This window comes from Aythya marila (assembly GCF_965140915.1).
Source record: "Aythya marila genome assembly, chromosome: 2".
Taxonomy (NCBI): domain Eukaryota; kingdom Metazoa; phylum Chordata; class Aves; order Anseriformes; family Anatidae; genus Aythya; species Aythya marila.
The window spans coordinates 16,203,155-16,216,597 of record NC_139043.1 but is presented as its reverse complement, the minus strand read 5'-3'; the positions used below and the strand labels follow the sequence as shown (position 1 = coordinate 16,216,597).

Here is a 13,443-nt window from a genome sequence, read left to right as displayed (position 1 = left end):
ATGCTGTTCACTAGCCCCGCAGTTAAAGAAAACAACAAAAAAGTCAAACAAAAAACATCTCCTGATTTGTATGAAGGCATATTTGTCACTATTTCATGGCTTTTATTCCCTTTGGAGAAGACAAACCCAAGCTGTCCATTTCAGGGAAATTTTGCATCTTAACTGTCTCTAAGAAAACTTTTATAAAATTATTATGTTCAAGTAATGAAAGTTAATTGTTTCTCTGTAGAGGCTGGCAAAGCAAATTTGGACTTTGTTATGTAATTCTTAGATACAAATACTTCTCTTAGAGATGTATGAGACAGCAAATGTTTGATATTTGAAAAAGTCTTAGACTAACAGTCCTGTGTGAAGGTGATTTATGTGGTGAAAGTGTCGGGAATGTGTGCCCCATGTAAGACAGCACGGAGCATTCTCTTGGTGCTGAGCTTGCTTTGGAGCTGCAAGCTGCATAACCGTATCAGAGCAGAGCTGTGCCAAAGCTAATTAGCCCTGTTGATTAGCCTGAGCACATGGCATGTCATCCGGCATCTGGAACCCGAACTAATTCCTGCTCCCGGTGCTGTGCAGTACCATGTCAGTACGGACCTTTTCATGCAGCTCAGACACAAAGTCATATTGCATGCTACACACCTGCCCTCTATTGCTAAAGATTTTGCTGTGCATATGCAGTCATTTTTACCTTGGGTGGAATCATCCGTTTACAGCCAAATGATGGGGCATTCTGGCTCCCCCTAACTGTTACGAGTGTGTATTTGTAGAGCATTGTACTCATGTGGAAGCATACCTTCTGCTCTGAAGAACTTACGTGGTAGATTTTTCTTGGGAACGGATGATTTCGGAGCTCTCAGGTCCTTTTTAATTTTTATGTGTTTGTCCATAGGTGCAAAGTGAAAGTGGAAAAATTGCTCCCCTGCCAACTGCAGTCGCAACATCAGTTGCAACAATGGCTTCTGCCCTTTCTGCACTGTTTGCCGGAGACCTGCATGCGAAGCCAGCCAGAGATGGAAGTGTGAGTGCTGCCACAAAAGCTGATTTGAGATTCCACACTTCAGCCGAAAACTCGGAGTCTTCAGGAAAACACATGCAGAAGTCAGAACAGTGGCAGCCTTCATCAGAAGTGCTAGAAAGCAAAAGATCATCAAAGAAGCATGAAGAAGAGGGAAAGAGGTTTCTGGCACATGAGGCTAACGAAATTAGAAAGTACAGCTCCTTTGAGGAAGAAACCACACATCCTGTTCCTGAAAAAACAGGGGACTACCATAAAGAATCTACATACAGCTTCCTGAGGAAGGGCAGCATGGAACTGTTTAGTTCACAAGCACTTTTTCAGCCTCTTGAGCATAAGGAAATGGATACTAGCATGCAAGGTAAGTGGGAAGCCAAAGAAGGCCAGTCCTTTGAAGAAACCATGGATTTGGAATGTGACGTGCAAAGCAAGACTTTGCAAAGAAGTGCAGTATGTGCCTGCTGTTGGTGTAGTCTAGTTCAGCAAACAGCAGAGTTTCTCAGTTTTTAAACATCTTTTCAAATATTATCAAGACAGTTTTTCTTTTTTAACACTGCTTAAAGGTAGAGAAAAAGTTGTGACAACTTAAGTTTTGCAAGTACAATTTTCTCTTAGTTATTCTTGTACCTCTTCAGGCCTCACAGATGGCTCAATTTTATTGAGATTTTCTTAACTTTTGTGGTAAGTGGCAGTATATACTGAAGTTAATTTTTTTGTTTCTTCCTCTACTGCCTCTTCCTCTGCACTCCAAAATACTGAACAAGCTGAACTTGTTGCTCTGGGTCAAGTATTTGTTCTGAATTCTTGCCACCTTCTGCATATATAGCTATATTTGTTATATATTAGCCACATATGTACATATATAGCAAGTAGTGATATATGATTATTGAAACACTACTATTATTTTCCCTTCAATTTTATGACAAAATATAAACCAAGTAATTCTAGAGCAGTTTTCTGTTTTAAGTTGGGGGTACAGGACCAAAGTATCCTATAGTGCTAGAAATATTTTTTTCTTTGTCCCATGAAGTTAATTCATTTTGAATTTAAATGGTCTCCAAACAGATGTAGGGAGGAAGGTATAGTTCTGCTTGTATTCATCAAAAGCAGTGTCCATTCTATCTAATTAGCTTTCTGTGACTACAGAGGAGACGGAGACTGGGGTAGAACAGGAGCAGTCGTATCAGGGGGTATTGTGCTAGTAAAATTTCAAAAAGAATGAAGGTGACTTCTGTTTCCTTCAGGATAGCTCTCATGGTGCATTTATTTTTTCTCAAGGCACTTTTTCCTATGGTTTAATTGCAGCTCAAGAAAACAAGAAAAAAGAACCTAACACCCTCCTAGAAAATAAGATCTTCATTAAATTATTAAATATATTAAATTATTCTAGTATGGTACTTATGCATTAAATGTTTAACCTTTAAATTAATTTCTCTAAATTCAGCTTCTCTTCCCCTACCCTTTGTTCCCCTCTCTCTTTCATCTCTTTTTTTTTTTTTCATGTTGGCATGATGAAAGGAGCAGCAATTTGTGCCTCATCCATATGAAGTTCAGTATTGTGCATTGAACATTGAAGCTCTGTGGCTTTGTGTGAACTTCAGTCAAAAAGGGACAGTCTGTTCAACAGATAATATTGAACAATTAATCTTTCTATGCTAGCTCAGCCAGAATTGTTTTCTCTTCTGGGATAGCATGTGATTTGTGATTTGAATTTGTGAAAAAACAAATTTACTGCTTCAGTGTAGGTAATGTAAAATAAGTTTGAGAATAGCACTAAGTCTAATTCAGCACATTTCTTTTGACCGGGCAGACCATGTTGAGTCTACTTCTGAACTCACCAGCACATCAGCAATGAGGACTGTTTCACAGACTGCAGCTGTGGCATCCTGTAGACTGCAGGAGCTCTCCGAACAATTGGAAGGAAAATTTTATAAGAACTCCTGTGAGATGTTTTCTGTTGGAGAGAACAAAACACAAGCAGCTGAAGATGTCCTTGATAGTTCCAGCAAAACGATGTCAATTAAGGAAAGGTACTTAAATTTCACTTTATTGAAATGGTCTCTATAAATACAGTTATTAGAGTGATGATTATAAAAAGAAGCCTTAAGCCTTTTTCTAAGAAAAGCTAAGCACTGTTTACTGGGCTCTATTAGCTGTCAGAAACTAACAGTAGAAACATGCAGTTAATCTGACTGACATGCTTATAAAGCATCGTCATCTCGTGATGAATGGGAATTACTGTTGAAGAGAACATGATAATCTGATTTTGAAACAGCCACCTGAAAAATCAATAAGAGATTCAGAAAACGAAAGTAGTAAAATAGTTATATATATATTGAGTAGAACTCAATATATTTCATCAGGTTCTGTTTTCAGTTACAAGTTATAATGTGTTTGTTTTTGTTTTTTTTTAATTTTATTTTTTAATTAGCTATTTCATTGTTGCTCTGTGGAAATAGTCTCTTTATAGTAAGCCAAGTACAGAGAATCAGGGATGGACTCTGTGATATTTCCCACTTTACTTCAGAAATATATAGTTCCTGTTTTGATATCTGAGAACTTCCTCTGGGATTTTAAAGGATAGTAAACTGGACAGGTTTGTGGGAGTATTAGAAGCAATTTTTCGAGCCCGAGATCATTCAAAAATGAAATCAAATGTTAATTATTCTGTCCTTGTATAGAAACTAGGAGATCCTAGCTGGAGCTCCAATAGCTGCTGTAGTATTTGTAAAACTTGTTCTAATTTAGTTAAAACGTTAGGAGTATAAATTCAATCCCAAAGTATAAAAGGATCCAGTAGCAGTACAGTGAGTAAAATTATGATTGTTTGCTTCGGATTGACAAATAGGCTTATTCATACTTCAGTTTTTGTGCAGTGAAGGTAGAACTGATAAATCAAAGTAGCTGCTTCACTGAACTTTCAGTGTGTCAAAGTATTCCATCACTTTGTGAGGTGGGTGTAATATTAGGTACTCCAATCCATTTTTTTCAACAAGATACCAAAGCATGCTTCATGTATTTCTAGGAGGTGTGTGAGTCATCCTCATTTTTAGCATCCCCACTCCCTGTTATCTGTTTAATATAAGGAGAACAGAGTGACTAAAACAGCTGTAACAGTCTTAGTCCCCTTTCTGAAAGATGTACTTAGCATTTTCAGTTTACTGCTTTTTTTTGTTTGTTTGTTTTAAAGCAACCTTTCCCCCTTAATCCTTCTGCAAATATGTCAACTGTCTGGACAGATAAGACTTAAATCCAGTAAATTCTGGTTTATGGGTAGTAATCTAGTGATCTACCTTCCCCGAGCCTAGTGGGGGAAAAAGAGACTGGAGGGAGGGGGAACATCCAAGTATGAGCAGCTGGTTCGATCCTAAATTTAATGCTTCAGTTGAGTTGGTCTCTTGAAGAACTGATGTTCCTGTCAGACTGTCAGTCACACTCACAATCGGGAATTGCTTTCGTTGGGCCTCCAAGACTGACTGTTCAACACGAAAGCCAACACCGGAAAATACCTGTTGTCTTGTCAGAGATTTGTATTCTCAGATTCTGCAAACATCTGTAAATGGCAGAGCTGTTACCAAATCATTTTAGCATTCCAAAATACTACGGTACTCTACTTCTTGACCTAGAATTATTAAAAAAAAAAAAAAAAAAAAAAAAAAAGAAGACTAAAAAGACTGGTTGTATTCTTTTTTTCTTTTGCATGACCGTAGCTGACGCCAACTATTTATAAACCTCAAAGAACATTGCTGCTAAAGATTAACTTTTACACTTTGCTTTTTTGGGTTGGATTGTTTTTTTTCCCTTTCACATTCACTAACTTCATCTTCCCATCCAGTGGATTTTTCTGGCTGTGTCAGACATTCTTTCACCTTATGGAAGAACAGCTTTTCCACAGATGTAATGATATTTGGGCAGGATGCATGCATGTTGGTCTGGATGAAAGTGATTTTCCACAAAGACTTATTTCACTGAAGTAGTATTATCCTTGGGGGTGAGTGCATACCTAGCATTTTCAAAATTACCTATATTTTATGGAAGAATGAAAACCGTGATTTTTAAAGAAAGAATATATGCCTATCCTCTCTTCTGCAAACATGACACTTGGAGGTGAGGGGGAGCAAAGGCTCATATCTTACAGTAGGCTGTGTGTTTTGTTAGACAGACAGGACCAATCCACTGACGTGTTATATATGAGTGCTGGAAACCTTTTTATAATTGTCTTGTATTCAGCTAGACAAATTAGGAGTTTGGGAGAGGCCTTCAGGAAGAGGAATGTCTTGGAGGACTTTGAACAGAGTGTCATTTATATGTAGCTACCTGTATTTGTACGTTTACGGAGACCAGAGTTTCTCGAAAGCCACCCTGCCTGCTCCTCTTCAGAAGTCGGCTGTACACCATGAACTTGATTTTCAAAAGCTACAGATAAGTAGCTGGTGGACCTCCAGCCTTCGTTCAGTCCTTGTCAGGACAAACCCAATCTAAACTTTAGCTTCAGCCTTTTTTGATGAATGGATGCCAGAACAAGACCTTCTATAGCCTAGGACATGTATATAGTGAATTTATGAACTCTTTGACCATCGGTTTCCTGTCTGTATTACTGCACTCAAATTGGCCTCCAGGCAGCTGAACGGCAGCTAAAAAGAAGTGGTCAAGTGCAGCCAATGGAGTCCATGTGAAAGCCAAATCTGTGTCCAGTTTGTGTCATCTCAAGGATGACACTAGCAGCAAAGATACTAAAAGATTGCTGCAGAAGAAAGATGTCTTTTTTTTTTTTTTTTTTTTTTTTTCATTTTTGCCTGGGCTTTTGCCAAGGCTTTTCAGACAATGCTCCTTATTTAGGCAAAACTGGTTGAATCTTGCTTGCATTTCCCCTCAGTACTAATCTGACATTTTTCCTTCATTTTTGAAACCTTTCACTTTGACTCAATCCTGACACCTCTGGATCATTTTATCTGTGTAGCAGGTAAAAAAATGACACTAGGCAAGCTGACAAAGATGGTCAGATACATAGTAAAGATTTTCCTTTCAAGAACAGAGTAAAACCTATTTTTCAGATTGGAAAATGAACTTTGGGATGCAAAGGAGGAAGCTGTATGAATAGAACTATGAAGGTGAATAATAAATCAAACTGGAGGTGCAATGAAACTAGTAGGCAGCAGGCTTTAAACAAATCCAAGGGTTAGACCCCCAAATTCTTTTTTTAAATTTTTTTCCCCAAACTGTTCAAAGAATCATTTGCTGTCTGCTCTCAGAGTTAAGCTACTGATCTGGTGGGCCTGCTTGTGTGATCCAGTTCAGCATTTCTTGCATCTTTATTTATACAAAAGGATGCCCTCCAAAGGCTGTTGAGTCAAGGTGGTCAGTATTTATTGCTGTTTCCATGGTTCGAGACAAATGCATGGTTTCAGGTTTTGTGCAGCAGTGAAGTTTTCAAGGGCATGCTGTGCATGCCTATTTCTTTAAAGGTGTTATTTAATCTCCTGAGGCAGGCAGGCATATGACCTTACTGTAGGAATGAGTTCTTTCGTTGCATGTATGAGTGGGGGATGAATCCATCCTTATGACGAAGAAGAGAACAGTCTCCAGAGACAAAGAAACAGTCTCAGAATTAGAGATTTCCCCTTCCTGATCTGCCAAGCTGTTTGGGCCAAAGGTCCGTGGCAGGATACCCTGCAGTAGTGTCAAACTACAGGGTCAAAAAACAGGGCAGATCTTTTCTGCCTGCTATGCTGTGCAGCTGTGGACATTTTTAAAAACAAACCCATTTTAGGCTGAAGCTGATCAAAACACCTTCCAGCTTCAATTAGTGCAGATCGTTTCTAAGCAAAGCTGACCTGAGAGAACGTGACTATTGAAGATAATTCATCTGTGTGGTGGCAATTCGGTCCAATCTTGGTCTCCTCCACAGTTTCACACATGCATGGATGTACTCCAGCAGATAAGTTCTGGGCATTGAAATCTTGTGGAAGTTCTGAAAACAATGACCATAGCCTCAACTCTTCATCCTGAGTCCTCTTCACCCCTACCCATGCAGTGCTGTTAGGTATGAAGCAGCCAGGCAATGTGAAGCTTGCCAGCACTGTCTGCATGGGCAGGAAGAGAAAGAGAGGAAACAACTGTTTTCTTGAACACAGCATTCTTACTGCCATTGTATTCTTTGGATTTACTGTCTTCTGCATCTTCAGTTTTTCTCAGCTGACTGCCTTAGGACCAACTGGGTTTCCCTGAGGATGTCAGTAGCATGGCTACGCTGCCTGGATTTTTGCAGGAAGCAACTGTCTGAAACAGTCCTGTCTCTTCCTTTCCATAGTTTCAGGACAAAATTTGTACAGTAATCACATCTCTGAAAGCACATCTCCATATTTTGTGATGGAAATAAGTTGACAACCTACTGAACCTGTACAAATAGTAATAGGGTTAGGGGTCTTGGTATAATCCTTACTGAAATGCCCTAGATTAAGAGAAAAAAAAAAAAAAAAAAAAAAAAAGGTTATGTAACAAAATTTAACAATTCAACTAAAATAAAAATGACTTAGTGGACCAGCGCAAATGTTTGCACAAGTGCTACAGATACACATTTTTAAGAAATGCTTTTAGAAATCATTCTTAGCTAGAAAATTCACACAAATATTAATTTCTGAGGGCGGTAAGCTGAAGATCATGTCTCTGTGGACCTTATATTCCAAACTGATTTCCTCTGCCCCCAAAACTAATCACCTCAGAGTTTGTATGGACAGATAGGTTCTAATTCCAGCAAAACAAGTCTATGTGCTGTGCCCACTGGGCCAGTTAGCATCCATTTGTGCTGTATTTAGAATTTTACTTCAGATTACAAAATAGTACTTTCACAAGATCATGCTTAACTGAGATTAATGGTAATCTACATTGTAAATATAAGTCTTCCTTTAAACCAGTTGAATCTTGCAGATTGGCTTCACAGCTGTAGTACAGTAGCACCAAGTTGTTAGTGCATAGGTCCTACTAATTTATATGGCAGCAATGCCTGAAATGAGCAAGGAGATACTAAATGATCCCTAGCAGTCTGATAGTAACTTCAGTCATCAGGGTTGTAGTCCAAGCATTAACTGCAAAGTTATCATCTGATGTGCCTGATGAGACCTAATTGATGGCTGCCTGCTCTTAATAAACCTCTTCCTTCTTGGGTTTTAAAGGAAATAAAATTTATTTTATTTTTTTTTAATGACTACAATAAACACCAGTGATAGGATTTATCTCATTAACTTTGGACATCTATGGCATAAGCATCCATAGCTGAGCTAGTCAATCTCTGTGCCTTATTGACAAGGAGGGGAAGAAAGCAGTGATTCATCTAACCTCTTTATATGTCTGCTTCAGGATGATCTTCATTATACCCTGGCCTCCCTTGACTGTATTGGTAATTTGCACTGACTGTACAAATTAACTGGAGTGCCTGTCTCAGACTAGATGTCTGTGTTTTGTCAGATGATTCCCATTTGACATGTTCAGTAAAGGCTTGTTGTTCATTGGTGAGCTTTGTGTATGTCTACAAAATGTAAATAACTATGGTTAGCTAGAAAACTTAATTTCAGATTTTCTTGAATGCATCATTAGCGAAGTACTAAGGGTAGTTTCTAAGGGTAATGGGAGGTATAATGTTTAAAGATACTATGTTGGCATGTTTTTCTTCTAGGTTGGCATTGCTGAAGAAGAGTGGTGAAGAAGATTGGAAGAGCAGGCTCAGCAAAAAGCAAGAGTATGCAAAAGTGTCTGCCACTGATCGTAGTGCACAAATGCAAGAAGTTGAGCAGCTGTTGAAGAAGGTAATTCTATCCTTTTTTTTTTTTTTTTTTTGAAAAAACATATTGCTTGAAATGCTTCAGCTTTGATGATGCATCCAGCAAGACAGGCATGCCTAATATTAGCTACTAGCTCTTGCTACTCCTTTTGTTTAAAGACATGTTTGAAAAACAATTCTCCCAACATAAGACCTCTTCAAACAAGAATGTCTTCACTGTCTTGGTGCATACAGTATTGGTTAGAATGCCTTCACATCAGCAGATTGTGAAGCAGTAAGTGGGCCTGTAAGGCTTCTGGAATGTTTACAGGTATAATGATTAAGGTTTTCCTACACACACACACACACACACACACCAAGGTATGCGAAACTGGCTTAAGACTTGAAGTGTTTTCTTTAGTAAGGGTTCTTGGAAGAATTTAATGTTCCTAAAGGCGTGTTGTCTCTGTGCATATGCTTATTCTGAGCAATAATTTTGGATCCTAGAAGCACTAAGGAAATGCAGGTGTGAGAGCATCCATGAGTCATTTGACCCTTGGTTATCTTGCATGATCTTTGGTGTTTGTGGATAGCCAGAACCTCCTGGACAAGGATTTTATCTGTCTTGTTAGTGTTAGTGAGTAGAGCGGGAGATGGGTAGGAAGGTGTGGATGGGTTATTGAGAGATTTGCTTCAAGAATGGGCTCCCAGTTCAAACTAATGTAGATTCACTTCTCTGCAGAGTCTAGTATTTCAAAAACGACAGCGTTAAATAAAATGGCTGTTCCAAAAGCATTTAATTTTTCAAGGAATTTTTCCACAGAGGACAAGCAAAAATAAAATTGGTATTATAAATTTTACTCCTGGGAACAATAATCTTGGGATCTAATCATTTAGTTGTGAAAATACTGCTTCTATTGAATAGTATAGGTAAGCAAGCAATAAAAAGACTCCTTCTCCCATTGGTATATTACAAAAAAGGTGTTGTTACAGTCTGTCCTTATTGAGGATAAATCTGTGCCTCAACTTGCAGCCCATCAATGGTTGTGTGTTAACTGTACAGAAGATCAAGCAAACTGATCTTTACAGTTTGGTCTATGGATTTTGTTTCTATTTGCTGTGTGGACTTGCTCATAAATTCAGTTGCAAGTTTGAAGATGTCCTAAAGCACAAATTGTTTCACTGAGGAAAGCAAAGTTGTGGTCACATTTTTAACAGGCTAGTCTCCAAAATGACAACTGTTGAGATCAGATTACAAATGTTCTGTAGCTAAAGACAATGGAGCTGAGAAAAAGCTTTAAGCAGCTGCCAAGATTTAGGCAGAGATGAAACCTTTGTTCTCTCTTTTTACTCCCTGGCCCCCATATCCTCCCTGTTGTGCTACCATGTGCAGCAACACCACTCAGCGCAGCACAAGTTAGGCTTTTAAAGTAAGAGAGCATGAAGTGCTTGAAGGGTTCGAGCTTTGATGTGACAATGCTAGCAGTGGGAGCTTCTGTGACACAGGGTCACCCACTGTGTTGGTTCATGTTAGCTCTTGGCCATTTAGAGCCTGAGCCAGAGGATTTTTTGCATTTCTGCCAAAATGTGGGTGGAATCTTGAATATATAAGAAAAAAATGTCAGTAGTTTTGTCAGACACAACTGTATTGATATTTGTGATGCTGATTCATTACGTGTGTTACAAATAATGTAAAGCTTCGTCCACATCAACCACACTGCTTCCAACACATCACTGTCAGATGTCCTTACATCTGGAAATATTACTATATATAATTCTTCAGTGTGGTGGCTATTACCCTGTGAGGACCATGAAGCAGCATGCCACAGAAGTACCTACTTGTAGAAGAGCTTCTTTATAATGTACTTCAGAAATTTACTGCTTGCTGTTGCTGAATTTGCAATAAAAGTGCAGGATCTGAATTGACTACTGTGTTTTGAGCTAGTTAAAATACAGTTTCCACACACGGCAATCATGCATTGGCAGCAAGAGTGTGTACACTTCAGGCATTATTGTTAACCAGCAGGGCATGACAGTTTTTCTAGTTGCTGTATGTCACTGTTCTTAATGCGGTCAAGTTCACCTTTTTAGTTTTTTTTTTTTGTCTTTAGAAAGGTTGTTTAACTCATTCTAGAGGTTTGCTTATTGAAGCATAGCTATATAAAATAGAAGTTATCAGAGTACATTTAGATTTCTTGTAATCAACAAAAGTTGAAATATTAATATTAATAAAATAGCTACATTAAATAGTGCTGTTTGATCTCTTCTAGTCAAAATGTTTCTTCACAGTTGTATTCATGTTGAGATATTTCTCTAAAGGTATTATAATCATTTATATGTAGGCTAAACTGTAGAAAAGCCATAAATTTCATGGAAAAGCTGACAGAGCAACTTAAAATGGGGAAAAAGTAGAATAAGGAATTAACTCAAAGTGATACAGACTTGGGGGGGGGGAAAGTTGCGATTTACATGGAGGTCCAGCATCTGTTTTAATGATTGCTGCATATAGGAGGAAAATTTGTTGGAAGATGTGAGACTTCTTAAATTACTTACATGTACGCTAAAACATACTTGGACAACTTAAAGAATTGCTCTATCATCAGGGGAACAACTATAGGCTGTGGAATGTCTTAGAAAAGAATCCATTTTATTTTGGAAAAATATTTTGGATTCAGTACATTTTTTTTCTCTGTGTAGAAAACATAACTAACTTTAAAGTCTTAGTATCAAAACAGTGGGACTTACTGGAATGAAGATTCCTGTTTTATAGCTGGCCACTTTAACGATGCCCCTGATTAATGGGATTACCAGCTGCACCGCAGTAGCACTGAAGCAGTGAATGACATTTGAAATGCACTTAATTCTTATGGCGAGCTTGTATTGCAGCTCAGTACTGGTGTTAAAGGCCAGGACGGAGCAGTCAATTCCAAATTACTCAGAGATGAAGCGTATAAAAATCTTAAAGGGGGTAGGCCTTTAAAAAGTGACCTTTAGGCAAAACATTAGTCTCCTCCTGTGGTAATAGTTTTCTCCATTTCAGATATGGCAGCCACCAAGTGCTTGTACCCAGTGCTAATCAAAGCTGAAGCTTTAATGGCTAGGCTTCATTTTGGGCCACTCTAACAAGCTGCAGTTGTCCCATGCTGTGCAATGTTCTGTATTAACCTAGAGAAAGGAAGAAGAATTATCATTGTTAAAGCCATGTCTTAATCAGCTTTGGGTAAGCCCAGCTCTGAGGCAGGGGTTATTCGTAGGCTTTGTTTAGAATGGTAAATTCACCTTTGCTAAGCGCTGTGGGCTTAGTGCTTCCCTCCAGATGGTTTTTGAGTATCTCAGTTTTAGTAAATATTCTTTCCTTTTGTCCTGAACATAGGTGAACATAGGTTGGTTGATTAAACTCGCTGCAGAATTGTTCCCATCTTGGCTGACGTGGTTCATCACGTTACTGGTGCATGAAAGCAGAGTGATAAAGATTACCAGCATACAAAATGTACATCTCCTGACTGGGCTGATTAGTGCTGTGTTGACCTCTAGTGATGTTGTTACTAACATCTTTAATTCTTGCATGGAGTGGCTTTGGTGAACATGCTGTTGTGTTACGAGAACATTTTTTGGTCTCTGGCTTTGCAAGAGGGAAAATGCTTCTAGAAGATTAAAAGATTGAGATTTACTTCATCTCAAGACCCTGGGGAAAATGAGTCTGTTTTCCCCCATCTTCATCTCTGGCAGTCCAGTTCTTTTCTAATTCCTTTACTTTGCTTCTGTCCTTGTCATAGGAACCTGTATATGCTTCTACTTACTCTCCTGTTATACCTGCTGTCCATAAATTTCATCCTTTTCTTCCTATTAATCAGGTGAGCAAACATCCACACAGTTTAAATGCTCAACAATATCAAGTAAGCACATTCTGACTTTTTCTTTTTCCTTTTACATAGGGAATTAATAATCCTCTTAGTTGATTAACCAGCTTAATAAGTGCTGCTTTAAAGAAACCTAACAGGAGTGGGCAAAGAAGCAAGCTGTACACAAGAAAACAAGGAGAGTTCAGTGGAAGGTCTTGATAGATCTATGCAAATCTAATCCTGCTTTATTGCCATGCCTCCCAGCTCAGATCTGTGGTGGTAGTACTACCAGGAATCCACTCAGTTCTCCATTCTCCCCCACCAAAATACAGCATGTGTCTCATGTCAGGAGCACTCTGGCTAGTACGGGTAATGGTAATGAATCCAAGGAACAGTTATTCACTGCTAGAAGAGATGATGATGATTATGGTAGAGACTACTGAATATTTACCATTTCCACATTCACTTTCATAGAAGTTTTTGGGGGTGTTTACTCTGATTTTTTTTTTAATCAAAAATTAAATTTTGGGCTAGCAAATGAAAATCATTATTGTTACCTCTACTCTGTAAGCTCTGAGTTTAATATAGCTTTATTACTATTTGACTTAAGATAACCTATTCATTTTGTCGTGATGGAGTTCATCAGCTCTATATATCAAGAAGGTAAATGTATCATCTAACTTAATAACATAATATCCCCTCAACAGTCTGTGGAGAGAGAAAGTCCTTCAATAGCTGTTCACCTCATTTATCTTAAATGAGGATCAATTGCCCCCAAAGCAGAGAAGTTATTTGTATTACAAGGCAAATACATACCTCTTTTATATAATTCAAAC

General features: G+C 38.3%; 1 protein-coding gene across 15 annotated transcripts in view; it reads left to right on the top strand.

Moving 5' to 3' along the window:
- The window catches only part of SVIL (supervillin), a gene marked incomplete at its 5' end in the record, with an annotated part of 136,158 nt that overhangs the window by 95,004 nt on the left and 27,711 nt on the right, over positions 1–13,443 (top strand). For 13 of the 15 annotated variants that reach the window (XM_082752162.1, XM_082752170.1, XM_082752158.1 and 10 more), the window contains 4 exons: positions 884–1,370; positions 2,820–3,039; positions 8,682–8,811; positions 12,542–12,619. In XM_082752162.1, coding sequence (XP_082608288.1) covers positions 884–1,370; positions 2,820–3,039; positions 8,682–8,811; positions 12,542–12,619 — 915 coding nt within the window. The remainder of the gene's footprint in view (positions 1–883; positions 1,371–2,819; positions 3,040–8,681; positions 8,812–12,541; positions 12,620–13,443) is intronic. The other 2 variants (XM_082752166.1, XM_082752161.1) reach the window with 1 other exon arrangement.